The sequence below is a fragment of the Psammomys obesus genome, unplaced genomic scaffold (genome assembly GCF_907164565.1).
Source record: "Psammomys obesus unplaced genomic scaffold, mPsaObe1.curated_primary_1811, whole genome shotgun sequence".
Classification (NCBI taxonomy): domain Eukaryota; kingdom Metazoa; phylum Chordata; class Mammalia; order Rodentia; family Muridae; genus Psammomys; species Psammomys obesus.
The window spans coordinates 1,078,023-1,099,675 of record NW_026596085.1 but is presented as its reverse complement, the minus strand read 5'-3'; the positions used below and the strand labels follow the sequence as shown (position 1 = coordinate 1,099,675).

The following is a 21,653-nucleotide window of genomic DNA, read 5'->3' as shown; positions in this document are numbered from 1 at the left end:
AAAAAAAAAAAAAAAAAAAAAAAAAAAAAAAAAAAAAAAAAAAAAACACACACACACACACACAGTAAATATGTTCTAGAAACAAAATGCCTTCCCAATGGCAAATCACCCCATACTCTTGGAGATTAATGAAGGAAAAGCTCTTTATAACATTGTCTGACTGTGGCTGATATGCAAAGAGGAGCTGGTTTTGAATAGATTTTATTTAGTACTAACTTAATTTTAGTGAAATGAGGACACACCAAGAGCAAGCTCTCTGCACAAAGGAGATTTATTTACCCCAGAAGGACAAAGGGCAGGGAATAACAGACAAAAGACAGGAGAGTGGGGGAAAGAACAAGGGAGGGGGGGGGGAATAATATTTGTCCCACAGGGATGAATGACTGTTCCTGACTGGAGAGGAGACAGATGAAGCCCATAGGCAAATGGTAGTTTATGAAGGTAAAGGGAATCCCTGTGTTAGGATGAGGTGTTTAATTTTAAATAGATGGAATTGTAATTCTTCTGAAAGTGTATTCTGTTATTTTGTCTCCCCCCCCCCCCCCCCCCCGAGCTGAGGACCAAACCCAGGGCCTTGAGCTTGCTAGGCAAGTGCTCTACCACTGAGCTAAATCCCCAACCCTTGAAAGTGTATTTTGATGTACATATTGTAGAAGAAATCTCTTTTGTATTGTCAATAATAAATCTGATGGCCTATAGCTTAGGCAGGAAATAGGAGGCAGAGCATCCGGAAGGCAGAAAAAATTCTAGGATAGAGCCAGAAGCGGGATTCGGCCAGCAAGATGTAAAAGAGGTGGGATGCATGATACCTGAGCCCAAGTAACCAGAATGTAAATTAGTATAAATGGGTTATTTTAAGTTACTGGCTAGTCAGAGAAGAGCCTAACTATATGCCCTAGGTGTTTATATAATATTTAATCAGTCTCATGAGCTTTTATTATGGGAGCATGGAGTCGGGAGGAAAAACCTCCTACAATAACATATGAACAGTTTAACCTGCAAAAGTTTGGGTTGAATTATCTTGACATTAAGTAAGGAACTGGGCTGCAGATGTAGCTCAGATGAAGCTCAATGGTACAAAGCTTCTAGTTAGCATGCATTAAAGGAATTTTCAGAAAGAGAGGATGCCTGTTTTGGGGGCTTGGAGACATGGTCTTACTTGTCTAACCTAGAACTCAGCAGAAATCCATCTGCCTATGCCTGTGTGCCACCACGCCCCCAGTCTTAGGTAGACCTTTAACATACAAAGGTAGAGCTTTATATGTTGATTTAATGGCTTTGATACATTAAGAACTCAGTAAAAACAATAATGAATTACAGTATGTATAGCTGATATGTTATTAATTAACAAGCCACTGTTCATGATAGGTTTAATGGTTATCAAGATAGGGTTTCATTTTTCTTTGTTTTCCAGATGGGGTTTCTCTGTGTAACCCTGGCTATCCTGGAACTTTTCCTGTAGACCGGGGTGGCTTTGAACTCAGAGATCTGCCTGCCTCTGCTTCCTGAGTACTGAGACTAACACACCTAACTAGGATTGCATTTTTTAGTATGTAGTCAGTAGCCGACATGTTTTTCAGTTTTAATTATTTAAATTTACATGAACTTAAAAGTTATTCCCTCAAGCTGTACGTAGTGGTACACACTTTTAATCATAGCACTTGGGCAGCAGAGGCAGGTGGATCTCTGTGAGTTTGAGACTATCCTGGTATATATAGAGAGTTACAGGATAGTCAGGGCTATGTAGACCCTAACTGTCACCAGGATCTTACTCTGGCCCCCTGGTCTTTGGATCTCCACCACGAGAATTCAGGTGAGACACAAGGAGCAGTAGGTTTGGGTGTTCTATTACAGCATGTAGGACCTCACACTCAAAAGAGACTATTGTACCATCTACATTTTAGGAAGGTTTTGTACTAGTTGTAAGGCCGCTAGAATATGGGGTTTTGGGGGGAGGAGGGATGTCATTTTCCTATTCAACTTATTGACAAACCCATGTGGGGTGACTCTTATCAGAAGGAACAGTGATTGCTAGGTCCTTGCTCTTTTATCAGGAAGTCTCTGGCTGGAATCTTGCCACTAGATAGTCATAAGGTTGGTAGATGGCGTTTTGGGCAGCAGAGCATGTCACCTCTCCAGGGCCAGATACATGACTTAGGTTTTATCTGACCAGTAATAGAGCGCTGCAGTTTGAGCTCTTGGTTCTCGAAGCCGATGGTTATGAGAGGGCGTTGCACTCACAGGCCCTCCAGTCCTGCTGATGGCTGCCCAGCTACCTGACAGTGGCCACTGTGTGTTAGAGCAGATGCCGAGCTCATCGTCACAGGAAGTTCCCTCAGTGCTGATGTGGAAACAGACGCATTTATCTCTTTCATTTTCTCTTTTTAAACACTTATTTTTGAAGGGGTGTTAGGTAAGTGCCAGTGTCTGTGGAGGTTGGAGGATAACTTTTGGGAATAATTTCTCCTCTCCCAAACATGTGGGTTTTAAGGATCAAACCCAGCACTCAGAAGCATGTGCCAACTGCCCGGCTGTGGGACATGCTTCTAACCCAGCAGAGGAGGCAGAAAAGGGGGGTGTATCTCCTGAGTTTGAGGTCAGCTTCAGCTTGGTTTATAGATAGGAGTTCCAGAACAGCCAGGGTTACACAGAGAAACCGGTTTCTTTCTCAGAAAACAACCAAACAAAGAAGTGAACATTTATTAAAAGAGATTTTAGACTCTTGCAGCATGATAGCCAATGCTGTGTTGCAACAGAAGCGGGGGGTTGGGGGGGTGTATTCATGCCCCATGCCTTGTGATACCTTAATTTTTATTTTTATTTTTTAAGAAAAGGTTGCTCTCTGGTTTGGCTGGCCTCCTGGTCAGCAAGCTCCAGGAGTCCTCCGCCTCTACCTTTGCAGCACTGGGCCTCAGGCACGCCCACGTGTACGCTGCTGTGCCAGGGACTCCCCGTCCATGCCGTGTACAAGTGCTCTAACCAGCAAGCTGTGTCAGCAGCCCTGTGGGGAGCGCTGTGAGCACTGGGGTGTGTGGAGTAAGTTCTGAGGCCCTTCCTGTGGGTGTGGGCAGGGTGTGTAGCCCCCTGTGATTGCCGACTGGTGTTGTCACAGTTAAGCTTCTTCCACAGACACCGAAAGGAACACACTTAGGTGTTTGCAAAAGACATTTCTGTGTTGTTGGTGATTTATGTCTCAAGGGGCAGAAAATAGGTTCTGATTTCCTGAAGAGTAAAGCTGCACTAAGTTACTTTCTGGCCAGGACAAACAAGAAATGCTTTTGGCACAGGTGTGTGTTCTTTGGCCTGTTGAAGGGTCTGGGGTCACACCAGGGGTTGTTGCATTGTGGAGCAAATCTAGAAAGGTCTCAGGTGGACTCTACAGACTCCCATCAGCGTTCCACACAAATGATAACTGTGTGGTTGAAGTTTACCATTTGACTCTTTAGAGAAGACAGTGCCAAGTTGTAGGTTCTGTTACTTTTACTCTTGATTCCTTTGTTTGTTTGTTTGTTTGTTTGTTTGTTTTTGAGACAGGGTTTCTCTGTGTAGCCATGGCTGTCCTGGACTCACTTTGTAGACCAGGCTGGCCTTGACCTCATAGCAGTTGTCCTCTGTCTGCCTCCATGAGTGATGGGATTACAGTTGTACGCCACTGGGCTGGGCAACACTGGATTTCTTGAATGTTTTGCAGTCAGGTCTTTCAAGACTGGGCTGAGGATTTAGCTCAGTGGTAGGTGCTTGCTAGGCCCTGGGTTTGGCCCTCTGTGGTGTCTGTGGAGGGAGCTTCTGTGTCTGCATTTCATTTTACTTGGAAATGCCCTTTTGTCTCTTCTTCCCTTCTGTCCCTATTCACCTCTGGCAGTGTATCCGGCAGGTCACAGCTGAAGCTCATCCTTCCTTTGCTGCTGTGGCACAGCGCTTTCCCTGTACAGCTGCCACTGCTGTGACTGGTGTGGCTGCCCAACCCCGAGAGTATGCCTAGTGCTTACTTAACACATGTGCCTCAAAGACAGTCACATCTCAAATGTCTGTAGCACAGTGCCATGTGTACGGGGCTGGGAAGTTATTGTTAGGTCCATTTTCACTTGCTCTTAGATGTCAGTAAGAGGGTCTGGGCCACTGCCCGTTGTCCTCTTCCCATGTGCAGATCTTCCAGAGGGGTTGCTCTGAGATGCCCTGGTCTTTACACATCCTCATGCTGCTGTACTTAGCGCCACTGTGGAACTAAAAGTAAGGCTGCAGGTTAGGGAAGCGAGTAGAAAAGGTGTGTTGGAGAATTCCTGACATACTGCAGTGAAATTACAAGACGTCTTTTGTCAGGGGACAGTGTTTGTTTAGAAGTTAAGGAAATGAGATAGGATGTTTTGTAGACAGGATGACACTGTGCAGCTCAGGCTGTGCAACTTTGCTAGGTGCTGGGATTACAGGCCTATGTCACCATGCCTGGCTAGAAAGAAACTTCGGTTGTTGTTACTGTTTTTGTTTTTCAAGACAGGATTTCTCTGTGTAGCCCTGGCTATCCTGAAACTTGCTGTGTAGACCAGGCTGGCCTCGAACTCAGATCTGCCTGCCTCTACCTTCCATAGGAGTTCCGGGATTAAAGGCATGTGCCATCACCGCCTAGCTGAAAAGAAACTTTCTTAAAGAAAAGACCCCTTTTCCTGCTGGTACATTCATGAAAAAACAGCAACACACAAACACACACAAAAACATGAATCTTAGCATAAGAAATTACCTCTCCGGCTGAGTATGGTCATGCACGTCTCTGATCCCAGCATTCACTTGGAGGCAGAGGCAGGCAGACCTCTTGTTCAAGGCCAACCTGATCTACAAAGCAAGGCCAGGAAAGCTAGAGAAGCCCTGTTTTGAAGGGAAAGAAAAAAAAAAGTGTACCTCCCTGAGGTCAGGTACAAGGATTGTAAGTGAAGGTCAAACCATGCCCCCCCTTTCTTCCCAGTCTTCCCAGTACAGAGCATCTTTCCTGTGATCTCCCACTTTTACCTTCTGGCTGCAAGGCGTGGCAGGGTGAGCTGCTGTCGTTTTCCTAAGAGGCTGTCTGGGAAGGAAATGTCACAGCTCTCTTCCTCCCGACCATACAGGGACTGCAGGGTTGTTGGAGTAGTGTTTTGTTTTGAGCCACAGTCTGGCTGTGTAGCTGAGGCAACTTCAAACTTCAAAGTGCTGGGGTCTCTGCTATGTGACACAAAGCTGCAGTGTTCTTTTTTTGTGACAGAGGCAGCTGCGTAGATTTGAGACTAGTAAAGATGCCCCTCCTGTTTGCTAGCATCTGGTCTTTAAAGAGATTTATTGCCTTAACTTTAGAAAGTCTGAAGTAAATTTAGGAACAAACTAAAGTGCCTGAAGAAACAGAGCATAAGGCCTGGCGGTTAGACCTGGTGCAGTAACCTGTAATCCCACTCCTCAGGAGGCAGAGGCAAGCAGATCTGAGTTCAAGGCCAGCCTGGTCTACAGAGTGAGCCCAGGACAGCCAGAGCTACATAGTGAGACCCTGTCTGGGGAATTGGAGGAAGTGGATGGAGCATCCTGTGCTACCTGAATCATGACAGTGACAGGTACCTGAGGAACAGGTACTGGTTCCTATCAGATGCAGATTTCCTGGAAGATATGAAGGGTGTTGAGCTCAGGAGAACACTGGCAGTTGCTTTCTTTTTTGAGAAAGGGTCTCTCACTTTTAGCCCAAACTGGCCTCAAAAGCATGGTCGCCCAGCTTCCTGAGTGCCGGGGTCACAGGAATGAGCTGCTGTACGGCTGGAACCACTCATCAAGAAGGGTGGAGCATTTCTGTGTAACTGGCTAAGGGAAGGGTTTAGACAGCAGACATGCAGAGAGCTGGATTCTGTAGTCAGGTGGCATATAGTCCAGTTTAGGCAAATGTTTGGTATTTTAGTTCATTAATTAAGAGTTAAAAATAGGCCAGGCAGTGGTGCACACCTTTAATCCCAGCACTCTGGAGGCAGAGGCAGGTGGGTCTCGGCGTTGAAGAAAAGCTAGGGCTACACAGAAAAACCCTGTCTCGGCCAAAAGCTTGGGTTTAAAAATAGGTAATGTTTACTGTCTCTACCATGTAAGGTGCCTCACATATATTGGTTTGTTTAATTGTTAAATGAGACATTGCTGACTATAGTTCTTAAAATTGCATATATTTTAGTGACACCCACTTCTTGCCACCATTTCCTCTCCATCCTTGTAGCATGTGATACCGCTGGTTGTCTTGTCATTACTGCCTTCGCTAATTTTCCTGAGGCAGCCTACTCACCTGCCTTATTATTTTCTGATCTTCTTACCAGCCTGTTAATGTTAAAGTATTCTGGAGTTAGGTCTAGTTGCCTGTTTATTTTTCTGGCTTTAAAGACTTCAAAGACTTTGGCCTTCACACACTTACATTTGTTATTTTAAATTATATGAATTTGTTTGTGAGTGCCAGCATGTATATGCAGTTGCCTGTGGAGGCCAGAAGCATCAGATCCTTATGAAGCTGCAGTGTGTCTGCTAAGAATTGAACTCTGGTCCTTTGGAAGAACAGTGCAGGCTCATAATCAGTGAGCTGTCTCCATCCCTGGCCTTCCACATGCATCCATCTAACACAGCCCTTGATCTGTAGATATGTCTTCAGCAGTCTCCTTGGTGTGGACAGTTGGGTATGTAATAGGCTTTTCAATAGCAAGTGTGAATATGGTTAGAGCCAGATCAGAAGTATCTTTATTTTTTTAACTAGTAGAATAATATCATTTGAAGATTTATTTATTTAAATGTTTTATGGACATGAGTGCTCTGTCTACATGTTCACTTGCACGTCAGAAGAGGGATCCCTCTATAGATGGTTGTGAGCTACCATGTGGGTGCTGGGAATTGAGCGCTGAACCTTTGGAAGAGCAGCCAGTGCTCATAACTGCTAAGCCATCTCTCCAGCCTCCCAATAGCATCATTTTACTTGAGGTACAAGCATTATTGTTAGCTCTGGACTGTGTTCTTTTTCTTTTTGGATTCTTGAGATAGGGTTTCTCTGCCCTGAAACTTATCTTGTAGACCAGGTGTCTTCAAACTCACATCTGCCTGCTTCTGCTTCCAAAGTGCTGGGATTAAAGGGTTAAGGCTGCGCACCATGAGATCCAGTTTGTTGTTTGCTCTTGAGTGTGTGCTTGCTTGGGCTCCTGGAGTGCACTCCTCCTTTAGACCTTGGAAGTCATGCACAAGCGGGTCTTCGGGACAGAGGACAGGTACTTGTTTGAAAGTCGGATTCTTCGGCATATTAAAATCGGTTCTGGTTTTTAGGTGTCATCTCTGTCAGAAAGCGAGGAGTCTCAGGACTCAAGTGACAGCATAGGCCCCTCAAAGAAAGCTCACGGGATCCTGGCCCGGCGCCCGTCTTACAGGTCAGTACTTCTGTCAAATGTTTTCACACGGTTCTGTGAAAAGCTAAAGAGTAAGCTGAAGAGTTTAGATAGTTTAATGACATTGACAGGGCCTTTCTGCCCTAGAGCTCACAGAGATCCACTGCCTCCCTTCCTTTCAGTGCTGCCATTAAAAGCGTGTGTCACCATGCCCTGCTGGTAGTTTGTTTTTTGAGACAGGGGTTCTTCGTGTAGCCCTGGCTGTCCTGGAACTCACCTTGTACACCAGGCTGGTCTCAAACTCAGAGATTCTCCTGCCTCTGCCTCCCGAGTGCCGGGAGTACGGGTGTGCATCACCACTGCCCGGCTCCTGCTGCTGGTTATAACTTAACAGCTATATAAAAGCAGGATTTGCAGGCTATAGGAACTGGATTACAATGCACGCTCGTTCTCTCTCTGCACCTGAGCTTTGTCTATGCCCTTGTGTTCTCTTGTGCCTGGAATACCTCTGCGTTCAGCATAACTCTTGGATGCACTTAGTGGAAGCCTCTGGTTGCCTCTCCTGACTGACTCAAGCCAAGATCTTTCTTCTGTAGCACTGTTTTAGCACGTGTATGTGTGTGTATTTTGGGGTTTATTTTATGTGTATATGTATTTGCCTGCAGGAGTTTGTGTGTGTTGTGTGTATTTAGAGGGCTAGAATAATGGACTAAATCCAACTTTTGGCCTGGACTTCTGTATTCAGTGATGTGCCCCAGTTGTTAAGACTTGTCTAGCATGTACAAGGGCCTGTGTTTTGTATCCTTGTACACCCCAAGAGATGAAAAGAAGCAAAAAGTTGGATTTTAAAACTTGTACAGAAACATTCTTGCATCAAAGTACTTGTATTACCACCTACTTGCAGTAAGCAGAAAGCACTTGCATACAGTAAAAGGTGTGAAAGCAGACGGATGTTGAAGCAAGCATGAAAAGCACGTCTAGAATACGTGTCTGTTTTCTGTGTGGTAGAGAGACTTGGCCTGAGTTTCCTTTACTGAACAGAGGAGGTCAGACTCTGAGAAGAAGCTTCCCAAGGTAAGGCTTCCAGGTGGCTGTAGGTTAGGCCCAAAGCTGAGCTTGGCTGGAAGTCCTCAGATATGCATGGAAGTGAGCCTCCTGAGAAGTCAGAACCCGTGCTGGGGTAGCTCACCAAGTAAAGGAACTTGAGGCAGTTGTCTCCAGCCTCTGCACTCACACACTTGCATACAGATAAATCGTAAATATAATAAGCAATAGCAAAAAAGAATCCACAGAAATACTTGGCAGAAAAAAATTCATGCAGGTCAACACCTACTTGTAACATTTTAGCAACTGAAAGCTAGAAATGGCTTCCCGAGCACATGTGTGCTCTGAGAACTGAAGGATGTAGCCATAGCCCATAGCCTGGTATCCTAGCAACAGATCCAAGGCGCTGCAGAGGCTTTGAGCCACAGTAGACAGAAGGCTGCTCAGAACTTGTGTACTAGATTGATAGTTGGCTAAAACGAAGAAAAAAAATTTGTAGGATTCAAACAAGACTCTGATTCCAGAATATTGAAAATGTCTGAAGTTATTTATCATACAGAGAACCTGGAACTGCCCCCCATTGGTGGGGATAATGTCAGCAGCTTCTAACACCTAGATAGCATAGATGTTGGAATTATATGGTGGTCTTTGAAGGGGCTGTTAGAAGAATGTTCTAGCAAGTAAGAGTTAGTACTTTTAATATACATGGGAAGATAAAACTTTCGGTGCAGAGGAAGTTTAATTCAGAGCAGGACTGCTGAAAGAAATTCTAGGTCTATGTAATCTGGCTGGAATACAGTCACACCTTTAATCCAGGAGACAAGTAGATCTGAGTTCAAGGCCAGCCTGGTATAGAGCAAGTTTCAGGTAAAGAAAAGCTTGGGTGTTGGAACACACCTTTAATCCCAGACAATGAAAGTAAAGTTAGTTTGTAGAAGGAAGGTAACCCTTGTTTGAAAGTGATGTTTAATTGAGAGGCAGAGAAAGTGACAAATCAAAATTGTCAGTAGAATACGCCCAACTCTCAGGCAAAGAGAGAGAAAAGGGAAGCTACTAAAGGGACAATGCAGAGAGAGAAGAGGCAGTTTTTACCAGCACAGTAATAGAGAAACAGGTTGAGAGAGAGAACTCAAGCGACAACTGTTACAGCATATTTGATCGCATTTGAACCCCCAAACCGAACTGTAAAACCTTGTTTCTTTGGTGTGGCTGAGCCCTAGCACACACTTAACCCAAGAGCTTTCTGTATGGATTTAATAGTCAACCCTAGGCCAAGAGGCTGAGTGAGAAATCAGCTGACAGGGATTAAAGATGGGGAGGGGTTTGAGTTGAGGGGTGTTAAGACTGTGTAGAGGAGAAGAAAGGGCTGTTAGCTCAAGCTCTGGCTTTAGTTTAGGCTTCAGCTCCTCAGCTCCCTGACTTTTTGGGCTTTGTGCTGGTAAGCCTTTGGCCTTGGGTTTTTTGGTTTTTTTGTTTGTTTGTTGGTTTGGTTTGGTTTGGTTTGGTTTGGTTTGGTTTGGTTTGGTTTGGTTTGGTTTTGGGCAATAGAAAAAGTATTATCTCTCAATTGAAATTTTAAAAAAGTTTGTTTGAAAATATGAAATTATATTTACCTTTAGGTATATTTATTTTTAGATTATAAAGGACATTCATTTTAAATTTTAGCCTGCCTTTTGTAAATGGCTTTTAAAATTAAATCATTGTGATTTCTTTGTGTCTGCCTCTGTCTCTCAAGTGTTGGGATCAAAGGCTTGTGCTTTCCAACTGCTGGGGTTAAAAGTGTGAGCCACCACACCTGGATCTAAGTTTTTCTCTACTTGGAACTTGATCTGTACGGATCAGGCTGTCGATGAACTCAGAGGTGCATGCTTCTGCCTTCTGAGCTGAGATCAAAGGTGTGCACCACCACCACCCTGCTCAGTTATAACCCTGGAACTTAAAGAGCAACTAAGTTATAGGGGTCCGCCTATCTCTGCTAGGGTTAAAGGCACAGACTGCCACCACCCTGCTCAAATTTTCATCTTAGCTCTAATTTGTTATTCAAAACATTTTAAATCTCCTCTTTTAAAATACCAAGCAGCAAAAATATCCTTTTTATTTAAGAAGAAAACTATTCTTCAGTTTGAACTGAATTACCAAGCTGTAAAAATAATGAACTATATAATAATGAACTATCGCCTCTTTTTATTCAGGAGATCTCTCGTTCAAATCTAATCTTTATCAGTTTAGATGATATCCATACCTTTCTTCTCCTGTGGAAACAAAGGCAAAACCTCTTCCCAAACGTGTAACACATATCCTGGTTTCCATTCTGAGGTCAACACATCTTTAAAATACACAGGCTGATTTAATTCAGCAGGTTTTTTCCATTATCTGATGTCTCTCTGCAGCTGGTGTTCCCTTTTCATTAGCATTTAAAGTGAAAGCACTGTGTAATCCATCTCTGGGGGCCTTTATTGTCCACTTCTTTTTATTAACATCTCTTAAAGTGCAATTAGAACTTCCAGTAACTGCTTATCTTGTAGGACTGTGTGGTACACCTGTAATATGTTTTATGTTGTTAATACAAAAAACTATTGCGTTTTGCTAGAGACATGCTGGCACTTTAGTTTGTGCAGGTGCCCCCATGATAGCCATAAATAAATGTGTATAATTACAGAACTGGCCAGTTCAGAACTTAAAGCAGTTGCCCTCAGAAATCCTGAATATGTATCTATGCTATGATGTATATACTTTAATTTTCCAAACTCTGCAAAATGAAACATGTCCATTTGCCAAATTTCATTTCTTTGAGGACCTTTTGGGTCTTCTTGCAGGTAATGGAGTTTGGTCATACAAAGAACAAGTAGAACATTGCCATGTACTTTCCTTAGCTTGTTGCCAAGTGATGGAAAAATCTTTCTTCAAGCCTTTGCTGTTAACATGGTGTTCCTTATGAAATTCTGCGACTTCTAGCACATTTCCTTCTAACAGCTGATCAATTTCATCATTCCCTTTTGCTAGGGGCCCTGGTAGACACATATGAGAGCTGATACGTGTATGATACACGTGTTAGTTTCCAACGCTGTTTTTAACTTTCTCCTCTTTCATTTAGTTTACAACACTGAGCTTTGTGTTTCTGTTCTTTGGTTGGAAACGGGTTTGTGTGCTCTACTGCACTAGATACCATTTTTCTGTTTTCCACTTAACCTAGATAAGCAAGGGACATGTATGTGATTTAGTTTACAACCCTGTGCTTTGCATTTCTGTTGTTTTGTAGGAAACGGGTTTATGTGATCTACTGCATGAGATAATCAGTTTTGTGTTTTCGACTCAACCTAGTTAAGCAGGCGACATTTATGTGATTTAGTTTACAACACTGTGCTTTGCGTTTCTTTTCTTTCATTGGAAATAATTTCTATTTCTAATTTACTTGTTGTAATTGAATAAATATAAGTTAATGCTGCATCATCCAGAATAAGCTCCGTGGTTTCAACATGTAAAACAACTCTTTCTGCCTATTTTAAGTAGGTAACTATATTAAGAGACTCAGGAAAATCATATAACATCATTAGAATGGCATACAACTCCTGAATCACAAGGGCCCTGAGCCACTTTACTTAGTTTTCCTGATTTATATAACTCACCTTTCCTGATTTATTTGCATTAATAAAATGTAGGTGCTCCAGAAATTGGTGTCTTGTTTATTATATGAGGGAGAATCCAATTAGTTCTCTTTATAAATTGAAGTCTCTTGCTTTTGGGATATTTGTTGTTCATCTCTCCCCAAAAATTACTGCTTACTCTTTGCCAGTGTTTCTGCAATTTCAGCATTAAAAGGTACCACAGTTTCTGCTGAGTCTATTCCTGCTAATTGATGAAGTTTTCCTTTCAGAATCAATTCAGAAATATTTCCTTTAATTTTTTACTCTGTGTGCTAAAAATATCTATTCTAAGTCACTACTTCTCTCTGCATAAGAATTCCCGTGGGAGAATGAGCAGAAGGCGAAATAACCAGAATAGAATCCAGTTTAGGATCCCGGCGATCCACACCTGTTTCCTTTACTTTCTTTCCTGTCAGAGGCAGTTCTCTCACAGCCTCAGCTGATAACTTTCTTGGACTGTTTAAGTCCTTATCACTTTGTAAGGTTTTAAATGAATTACTCAGCTCTTGAGCAGTTAATCCAGTTGTGGGAAGTAGCCAGTTAATATCTAATAGCAATGTTTGAAAATCATTAAGAGTTTGCATTTGATCTGTCCTGATTTGTACTTTCTGTCGTTGAATTTCCTGTAAACCTATCTTATATCCTAGATAATTGATAGAATCTCCTCTGTATTTTTTTCTGGAGCAATTTGTAATCCCCAGCAAGGCAAAAATCTCTTTACTTCAAACATTTTTTTTCTAAGGTATTTGCATCTGAATCAGCCAGTAGGATACCATCCATGCAATGGTAAATTTTAGATTGAGGAAACAGAATTATTTCTAATGGTTGTTGTACAAAATATTGGCACAAGGTAGGAATGCTTAATGGGCCTTGTGGTAAGCACCTTCCAATGATATCTCTTCAAAGGACCACTATTATTCTAAGTTAGCACTCTGAAAGCAAACCTTTCCCTATCCTGCTCATGCAAAGGTACTGTGAAAAAACAATCTTTTAAGTCAATTACTATCAAAGGCCATGACTTAGATAATAAAGAAGACAACAGGATTCCAGGCTGTAAAGAGCCCAATGGTCGAATCAACTTATTCATAGCTCTTAAATCTGTTAACACCTTCCATTTTCCTGACTTTTTATAACACACACAGGAGAAGTCCGTGGACTGGTAGCTTCCTCAGTGTGCTGAGCATTTAGCTGCTGTTGTACCAACTATTCTAGAACCTGTGATTTTTCTTTTGTAATAGGCCATTGATCCACCCGTGTAGGCTTGTCATTAGCCATTTTAACGGTAGAGCAAGTGGAACCTTTGAAAGACCTGTTGTGTCCTGCTTATGGACAACCTGGACAGTCTGTGATTGTTCTCAACAATACCTCTTAATATTTTTCTCAGAAGCATACTTTATTTTTTAGTTTCTGAGATTGGAGATTAATCTGTGTTTTCCATTGCTGTAACAAATCGCATCCCCATAAATTCATGGCTCTATTAGCCACACATGGCTTTAATTTTTCTATTTGTCCTTCTGGCCCTATGCACTTAAGCTATTTTATCCTTCAACTCGAAGCCCCTCCTCTTTAATCCCTGTCAGCGGTTTCTCAAACCACCTCTTGGCCTAGGGTTGACTTTATTAAATCCTATGTACAGAAAGCTCTTGGATTAAAGGTGTGTGCTAGGGCTCAGCCACAACAAAGAAACAGGGTTTTTACACTTCACAATTTTTGGGGTTTACAATGCGATCAAATACCCTGCAATTGAACGCGCTAGAGGATGAGAAGGAGCCAGGAGACTAGAGCAGATTGCTAGAGTTAGTTTGAGGCCAAGCGGAGGAAGTCAGGAGCCTCCTGGTTCATGTGAGTGTCAGTCCTGTTATGTCTGACCCTGTTTCCACAGAGGTACCTGCCACCCCCTCTTTCACGTAGGTCCCTGAGCTTTGAGGAGGGTTGATGAAGACTTCCCTTTAGGAGGTCAAGAGTCAAGTCTCTTGCCCTCTGCACAATGTCTGAGTTGCAGGTCTCTGTTCATCTGATGCAAGAGATTTCTATGGTGAGGGATGCTCTGACCTGAGTCTAGGTAGCCTTGGGTGGCCACTGGAGGTTTCCCTGGAGAGACTGGCTCTGTGGTTCAACGGGCATCACAGAGGAATGGAGATGAGCTGGAGGGTAAAAGGGGCTGCCGGAAGCTAGCCTGACAGTTCAGTGGAGCTGTTCCTTAGGTGGAATATGCCCATAATCCTACAGTGTAGAGACTGAGGCAGAAGGTGGATGGAAGATCAGTGGTGCTTTGGGGGCCACAGAACCTAGTAGTGCCCAGCCTTGTTCTTTGGAGTCATGTGAGTTCTCATAAGAAACACTTCTCTCTTCGGACCCAGTCCTCTTTCTGGAGGAGTAGGGAAGCTGCTTGATATTCGTGCCTGTAACTCGTTTACTTGGTTCCAGGATTCCTTGCAACTGTGGTGTCCTAATCTTAGTCTCTTGTTTCCGAGGGAGTATCTTGGGGAGCCTGGAAAGGTGTCCTTAGATTCTCTCCTGTTGGAGAGTCTGCTGGCAGCTTTTTTGTTGGTTGGTTGGTTGGTTGGTAGGTTTTTGGTTTTTGTTTTAGAGAGAGTGTTTCTCTGTGTAGTCCAGGGCCCACTCTGTTGAGCTGACCTTGAGCTCACACAGATCAGCCTGCCTCTGCGCGCGCGCGCGCCCCCCCCCCCCCCCCCCCCCCCCGCTCGGCGGGGGGGGGGGGCGCGCCCCCGGGCCCCCGGTTGGGGCCCCTTTTTTTTTTTTTTTTTTTTTTTAGACAAACTGTGGTTTCTCTAAGGGACTTACTGTTAGGACCAATGAAATGATGATGCACATAGCAGATTTTATATGAAAGAGGTTTTTCATGGTGATGAAGACAGAGAAGGAGAGAGCCAGACATGATGTGGGAAGGGAGGGAGTAGCCCCGACAGAGAAAGGGGAGAGGGCAAGAGAGTGACAAAGTTGCGGGTTGGTCCTTTTAAGGAGCAATATAACCACACCTGCCAGGTATGGCTACTTGGCAGGTGACACATGATGACATCATCGCTTGCTAGGCAACCCAGAAGCAGGCTGCCTAAATACTAACATTCCTCCCTTTTTCTATAATTAAAAAATGAGCTTGGGTTGCTTCTCATGTAAGGCAAATTGAAGTATATAAATTTAGGTTTATTGGAAGCAGCTCTTGGTTACCATGCAAGGGGGTGAGAGATCAAGAGAGAGAAACAAAAAAGTAATAGCAACAAAATGTCCAGATTACATGGTCAAGAGGAGGAGGGGAAGCCCCTGCCCTGGAAAGTTCAGGGTAGAGGGTTGCCAGTAGAGAGTTGCCAGCCACACAAGGCAGCAGGTAGGGACTGAAGGAATGCTGGGAGAAGCTGCAGCTACTTGTCCTGGGCCTGAAGCACACCATTCCAGCCTTTTGTTAGATTCTCCTCAGTGTAGATTTTCTTCTGGTTACTTACACTGCTGACATTGGGGGCACTGTAGGGAGGTCAAAAGGCTGAAATGCTGGCCAAGTCCAGGAAGAACAGGCTGTTTTGATGCTGTCAGGGTCTGTAAGAACATCCATGGGAGGGAGGGAAAGTGCAGGTCCAGCTTGATGGAAGTCTGTGAGGTCAGACTGGGACACCATAGTAGCTGCTTTGGTGCTGCTGTGGATATAGGAAACACCTGGGTCTGGCAGGATACTGAAACATATATATAGGCAGAAGACAAAGTAGGTTATGTAGATTATGAAGGAAATTTCTTTGGGTGTACATTTAAAACTTTTGGGAGAGCAAACAGAGGTGGAAGGTTTGAATCAGAGACTTGAACATGGGAACCTTCACCTAACTCAGGGAACCTCCATTTACCCAATCATTGGCAGTCATTAAAAAGGCTTTGCTTTGGATCTGTCATCTAAGGAAAGTGAGGCCAAGTTTGGTTACTGAAGTGTGTAAGCTTAGAGGCCCCTAAATCGGGTGATAGGTGTAGAAATCTGAAATTCTCCAGAAGACATCCCAGAGGAGAATCTGGAGGGACGGATGAATGGATATTCCCGTTGGGCAGGTAGGAGTCAGTGACCTGTCAGAGTGTCCCAGGAGCAGGGCTTGACACAGTAGAGCCCTTGCAGTGTCCTGGCAGTGTCCGCCAGTAACAAGCTGCTGCAGGGACAGCGGGCGCAGGTGTCCATGCCGGGCGTGCTTATGCCGCCTGCAACCATGAGTATGTACCTCTGTCAGTTAACCGCTGTGTGTGAGTGGCTGTCGGCCTGAGAGGTCAGGGCTCTCCGTCCTGCCCAGACAGCGGAGAGTAGGTTGGTTAAAAGCTAGCATCCCCAGGGTCACGTGAGGATGAGTCACACTGGAAGTTCTGAGATTTAAATTTCTTAGCCTCAGCATGTGGTGACTCAGCTCTCTTGTGACTCTGGGACCTGGCTCCTGGCTCAGCAGCACGCTGACTTTAAAGACCACCCGCTCCTCAGGAGAATTCTGACCGGTTGATTCAGTAGAGCACGGTGAGCTGGTTTGGGGCTAGTCTCTTCTGTCTTTTGACATGCCCCTTTCTGTGTGGCCCAGGCTCCATTCAGATCTTGGGCCAAGTAATCCTGTTGCCTCCGCCTACGAAGCTGTGAGGCACGCACCACACCCAGTTAGATTACTTCACTTTTAACCTGTACAGGTGTGGGGGCTCTCGGGAGGCTGGGTGGTTGGGTGGGATCAGAGACGGGTGGGAGAGAGTGGCTAGTGTTTTCTTTTTGTGAGGGTGTTGTCTCATTAACACGGTTCTATTTTTACAGGAAAATTTTGAAAGACCTCTCTTCTGAAGATACACGGGGCAGAAAAGGAGACGGAGAAAATTCTGGCCTTCCTGCTGTCACTTCTATGTCTGTTCCGACCCCCATCTATCAGACGAGCAGCGGACAGTACAGTATGTACAGGGATTGCTCCTGGGTGATAAACGCACCAAGCTAACTTGTTGACAGAAATGTCCGCAGAAGCTGGGTGCGGCGGCACACGCCTCTAATCCCAGTGACTTCAAGGACAGTGGGGCTGCAACACAGAGAAACCCTGTCTTCAAAACAAAAGAATGTGTACAGGAAGACTGCTGTGCTTTGAGGGTGTTGAGGGTTAACACATGTAGGAAAGTTTTTCCTCTCATTTCTTCCTTAGGACAACTTCGTGAGGTAGGCATTGACAGTGGGTGAGGACAGACTTAGGAGGTAGGGTTTTCTCCTCTCACTTGGGATATGGAGACTTACAGCTCATAAGTCAAGGCCAGCTACTAAAAAAACAGTTGTCTCTCCCCAAAATTAGATACTGTCTCCAATGTCACATGGCTTTTAAGTAATGGAGTGTTCGGATCCGTTATCTGGCTCTAGAGATAGGATTTCCCTTCCCCGAGACTGTACCTCTCACAAGTGTTCTTTGGCGTATGTCTATGACCTTAATACTGGTAGAAACTAACATTTTGATAACTTTTATAATAAAAGATTACACATGGGCTGGAGAGGTGTCTCAGCAGTTAAGAAAGAGCACGGACCTCTTTCCAGGGGTCCTGAGTTTGATTCCCAGCACCCAGAGTGCCTCACATTCTGTATTCTGTCATGCAGGCACACATGGAAACAGAGTACTCTAGAATATAAATACATACACTAAAAAGTTGTGGGGTTTTTTTGTTTTTTAAGAAAGGATTAAACATGAAAATTGAATTTTCAGTTTGAAGTTAAGGAAGAAAAAGAAGTGAGAGTGATTTCACTGGCGCCATGAGCAGTGGCTCATGCGCTGGCTGTCAGTGTACCAAGAGCCACGTTACTGGAACAGGTCCAGGTGTGGCCTTGGAAAAGTAACAAAGCATGTCTACCCCAAACACAAGTGAGTCTGTCCCCAGCCAGTGGTCAGTGGTAGGCCAGAATTTGTACTTGTGTGAACATTCCATGTTTCTACCTAGTCATTTAGGAAATGAAGTCTTTTCATTTATTAAAATGACATTTAATGAACTTAATTAAGTATCTCACTGTGTGGCTGCGGCTGGCCTAGAACTCACAGAGACCTAGCTACCTCCACATCTGGAATTAAAGGTATGTGCTGTCATATCCAGTTGCTTCTAAGAATTAAAAATTTTCTGTCTGTCTTTGTTTTTTTGAGATAGGGTTTCTCTGTATATCCTTGGCAAACTTGCTGGTAGACCAGGCTGGCCTTGAATTTATTAAATCAGAGATCCCCCTATCTCTGCCTCCTGAGTGCGGGAATTAAAGGTGTGTGCTACCACCACACTGAAGTTGATCAGATATTAACAGCATAGTTACATCTTTATTTTCAGTCTGTTTTGAGGTTGGACTTAGAGTTGGTGCTGCGTGCCCCCCGGGCTCTCTGCGGCTGCAGTGTATGTGGCCAAGGCTCGCTTTGGGGGTTGATAGATTGCTGTGTAACCCTGACCACTGTCTGCTCGGCAGCTGACATGCACCTTGGAGGTGAAGTGCCTGAGTCCGGCGCACAGAGCTGAGGTTAGACGGCACCAGAGCCTATATATATATATATATATATATATATATATATATGTCAAATAGACCCTGGCTCCAGTCCTTGCAGTGGCTTTCTGTCACAGCCGGGATAATGTCAACGGCCTAAGTGCTGTAGCGAGTTTTTGTCCCGGCCTTCCAGTACTCACACAGGCTTTCCTTCTGTACTTCCAACCACAGTGTTCGTGTTTATCCTTCAGGGTCTAGCATTACCTCATGCAGATAGTCATATGGCTGACCTCCTCATTCCTGTGTCTAAGTGTTACTTAAAGGGAAAACTCCTAAGGCGGACTTGTCTTTCGGTGTGCTTGTGTATGTATATGTGTGCATTGGGGCCTGCACACGGGCCAGAAGAGGAAGCCAGGCTCTCCCTAGACCTGACACAGCAAGCTCCGGCAGTCATGGCTCCACACCTCCGAACTAGAGTTACAGGTGGACATAGGATGCCGGACTTAGCCCATGAGCACTGGGCTCTTAAACCCTGGTGCTGCTGATCCCACAGAAAGCCTTTAACCAGCGGGCCATTTCTACAGTGTGGGCCAGTGCCCCGTGCTTCCCTTCTCTGGAGTTCGGGACAGGTGAGGAATTAGTAGCTGGCTGCGGAGGTGGCAGTGCGAGGGCTAGATGTGCTGCCTCATTGGTGCCCAGAGCTCTGTGACGTTAACAATTAGTGCGAAATGCCCCTGGACCCAAAATGTGCTGTTGTTTCTGATTCACTGTGTGTTACATAGCTTGAGACTAAATCTCAGGTAGTATGTGTAAAATTCCTTTTACAAAGACATTGCTATTTTGTTTTCTTTTTCTGGTTTACCCAGAGTGGCCAATGATTTAACCAGGTAGAACTGCATTCAACCCATTTTTAAATTTTTTTATACCCTTCTTTGAATTCGTGTGTTGTGTATGACCACTTCCTCTCTTTGGTTAAAGTTGCCATTGCCCCCAACGGAGCCTTGCAGTTGGCCAGTCCAGGCGCAGATGGAGTGCAGGGCCTGCAGACGTTAACCATGACGAACTCGGGCAGTGCTCCGCAAGGCACGCTCCTGCAGTGCGCACAGACCTCAGACGGGCAGCAGATACTTGTCCCGACCAACCAGGTGGTTGTGCAGAGTAAGTGTGCCCCACCCCCTAAGCGACGGGTGTCCCGGCCTATGTCCCAGGCTTCGGGAGTAACTCCGCTTTGACTCCACAGCTGCGTCAGGAGATATGCAGACTTACCAGATCCGCACCACACCGTCTGCCACGTCGCTTCCACAGACCGTGGTGATGACGTCACCTGTGACTCTTGCATCCCAGACAACGAAGACAGATGACCCCCAACTGAAGAGAGAAATACGGCTGATGAAAAACAGGTCGGTAGAACCCATTCTCGGTGCTCACGCATCACCTCGCTGGACAACCAGGGAAGAGGCTGGCATCAGCCTTGTTCTTGTGCGCTAGGTTCTGTCCGGTGGACGTTTGGAGACTGCTCTTACCCATTGGATCAATGAGTTCCTTGGTTAGTCTCTGTATTAAATTAACTCTATGATACAGAGTTCTTCAGTTTTACTCTATAATAATAGTGTTGCTTCGTGGATGGAGAGATGGGATGGCTCAGTGATTAAGAGCACTGGCTGCTCTTCCAGAGGGCCCAGATTACCAGCACCTACATGGCAGTTCCCAGCCGTCTGTCACTCCATTTCTAGAGGGTCTGACATCTCCTGGGGCCTCTCTGGACAATGCACGTATGCAGTGTACATTCATGAAGGCAGAACAACCATGTACATAAAAATGAATTTTTTTTTTTTTTTAAAAGGGAAACAGCATTGGCAGGAGCTTTTTCAAACAGCATATTCTTTAGGTTCACAGCTCAATGCAGTGATACAGGCATGCCCTAGAGAGTCTGTGGTGTGGCTCCAGACTACGGCCCAGCAAGCCAGGCAGAGCAGGAGTCCAGCATGCACAGTAATCATGTGTGAGCTACGCTTGAGTCGCCGAGGGCCCTGAAGAGACAAGGCGGGCGCTGTGATGTATAAAGCTAGCCAGCACCAGCTGGCACCAGAGCCTTCCTGAAGTGTGCTGTGCCGCCTGGGTTGGGTATTAATAGCTGCCTCTCTGTGGTGTGCTGTGCTGGTGGGGAGCATTTTACCCAGTACGGCAAGTCTACGTAGTGGTACGAATCCTGTGTCCCTTCACACCCCCTTCAAGAAACTGTTTACTTATCATGTGAAGCAGCTTGTCTTTTAAAGTTTGCATTTTACCAAAAGATAGCAGTAGGGGCTAAAAGGTAGGAGAACATGCCACTTTTGGTTTGGTTGTTTTGGAATTGTGAGACAAGGTGTTATCTTACTACGGAGCTCTAGCTGTCCCAGAACTCACAGAGATCTGCCTGCTTCTACTTCTGTTGATGTTTTTACTCCCCCAGAAATCACAGTTATTACGGTATTTGAGTTCTGTCTACAAGTTTTCTGTTTACTTTTCCCAGATCCTCTGGTTTGTGTTTTGAGTCAAGATCTCTCTTGGTGACCCAGGCTGGCCTCAGACTTACTAGTCTTCCTGTGTCAGCCTCTCAGTCTTGGGATTACAGGAATGTGGCAGCTGTGACCTTAAAAATACTTGCTAAATAAATAAGGCTTGAGAATGGAAATTACTCCATTGGTTACAGAATGCATGCGAGTGTGGCATTGATCTTCCGAGCCAGGGTGGTCTTCAGAATTTAGGGCTAGCCTAGGCTATACAGCAAGAACTCGGTTAGAAGGAGTCTTAATTGAAGCTGACTGGATGACATGGACTGGTGACATTGCTGGTAGAGAGAGCTAGCTAGCAGGGTAGGGGGCTTCTAGGAGCTGTGTCTCAGTAGGGCTTATGCATGTGTTCACTAGACTGGATAGAATTTGCTGCTTCAGATCCATGCATTGACCAGAAATGGTGCCTCACACTTAGAATCCCCGCAAGGCTGAACTAGGAGAATGTCTAGGCCAACTTTGTCTAAAGAAAATTGTCTTTTTAATTATTACGCTGTGTGTGGGTGTATGCATGTGCCGGTGAAAGCCAGAAATAATCCCATCATTGAGAAGGAGAGGATGAGGCAGGGGGATTGCAGGTTTGAGGCCAACTTGGGCTCCACAGTAAGACCAT

General features: G+C 44.8%; 1 protein-coding gene across 2 annotated transcripts in view; it reads left to right on the top strand.

Moving 5' to 3' along the window:
- Atf1 (activating transcription factor 1) overlaps positions 1 to 21,653 on the top strand; it is a 35,721-nt gene that overhangs the window by 12,604 nt on the left and 1,464 nt on the right. Inside the window, exons 2-5 of one of the 2 annotated variants that reach the window (XM_055626980.1) lie at positions 7,294 to 7,394; positions 16,818 to 16,948; positions 19,467 to 19,646; positions 19,729 to 19,888. In XM_055626980.1, the coding sequence (XP_055482955.1) occupies positions 7,294 to 7,394; positions 16,818 to 16,948; positions 19,467 to 19,646; positions 19,729 to 19,888 (572 nt within the window). The remainder of the gene's footprint in view (positions 1 to 7,293; positions 7,395 to 16,817; positions 16,949 to 19,466; positions 19,647 to 19,728; positions 19,889 to 21,653) is intronic. The other variant, XM_055626981.1, reaches the window with a different exon arrangement.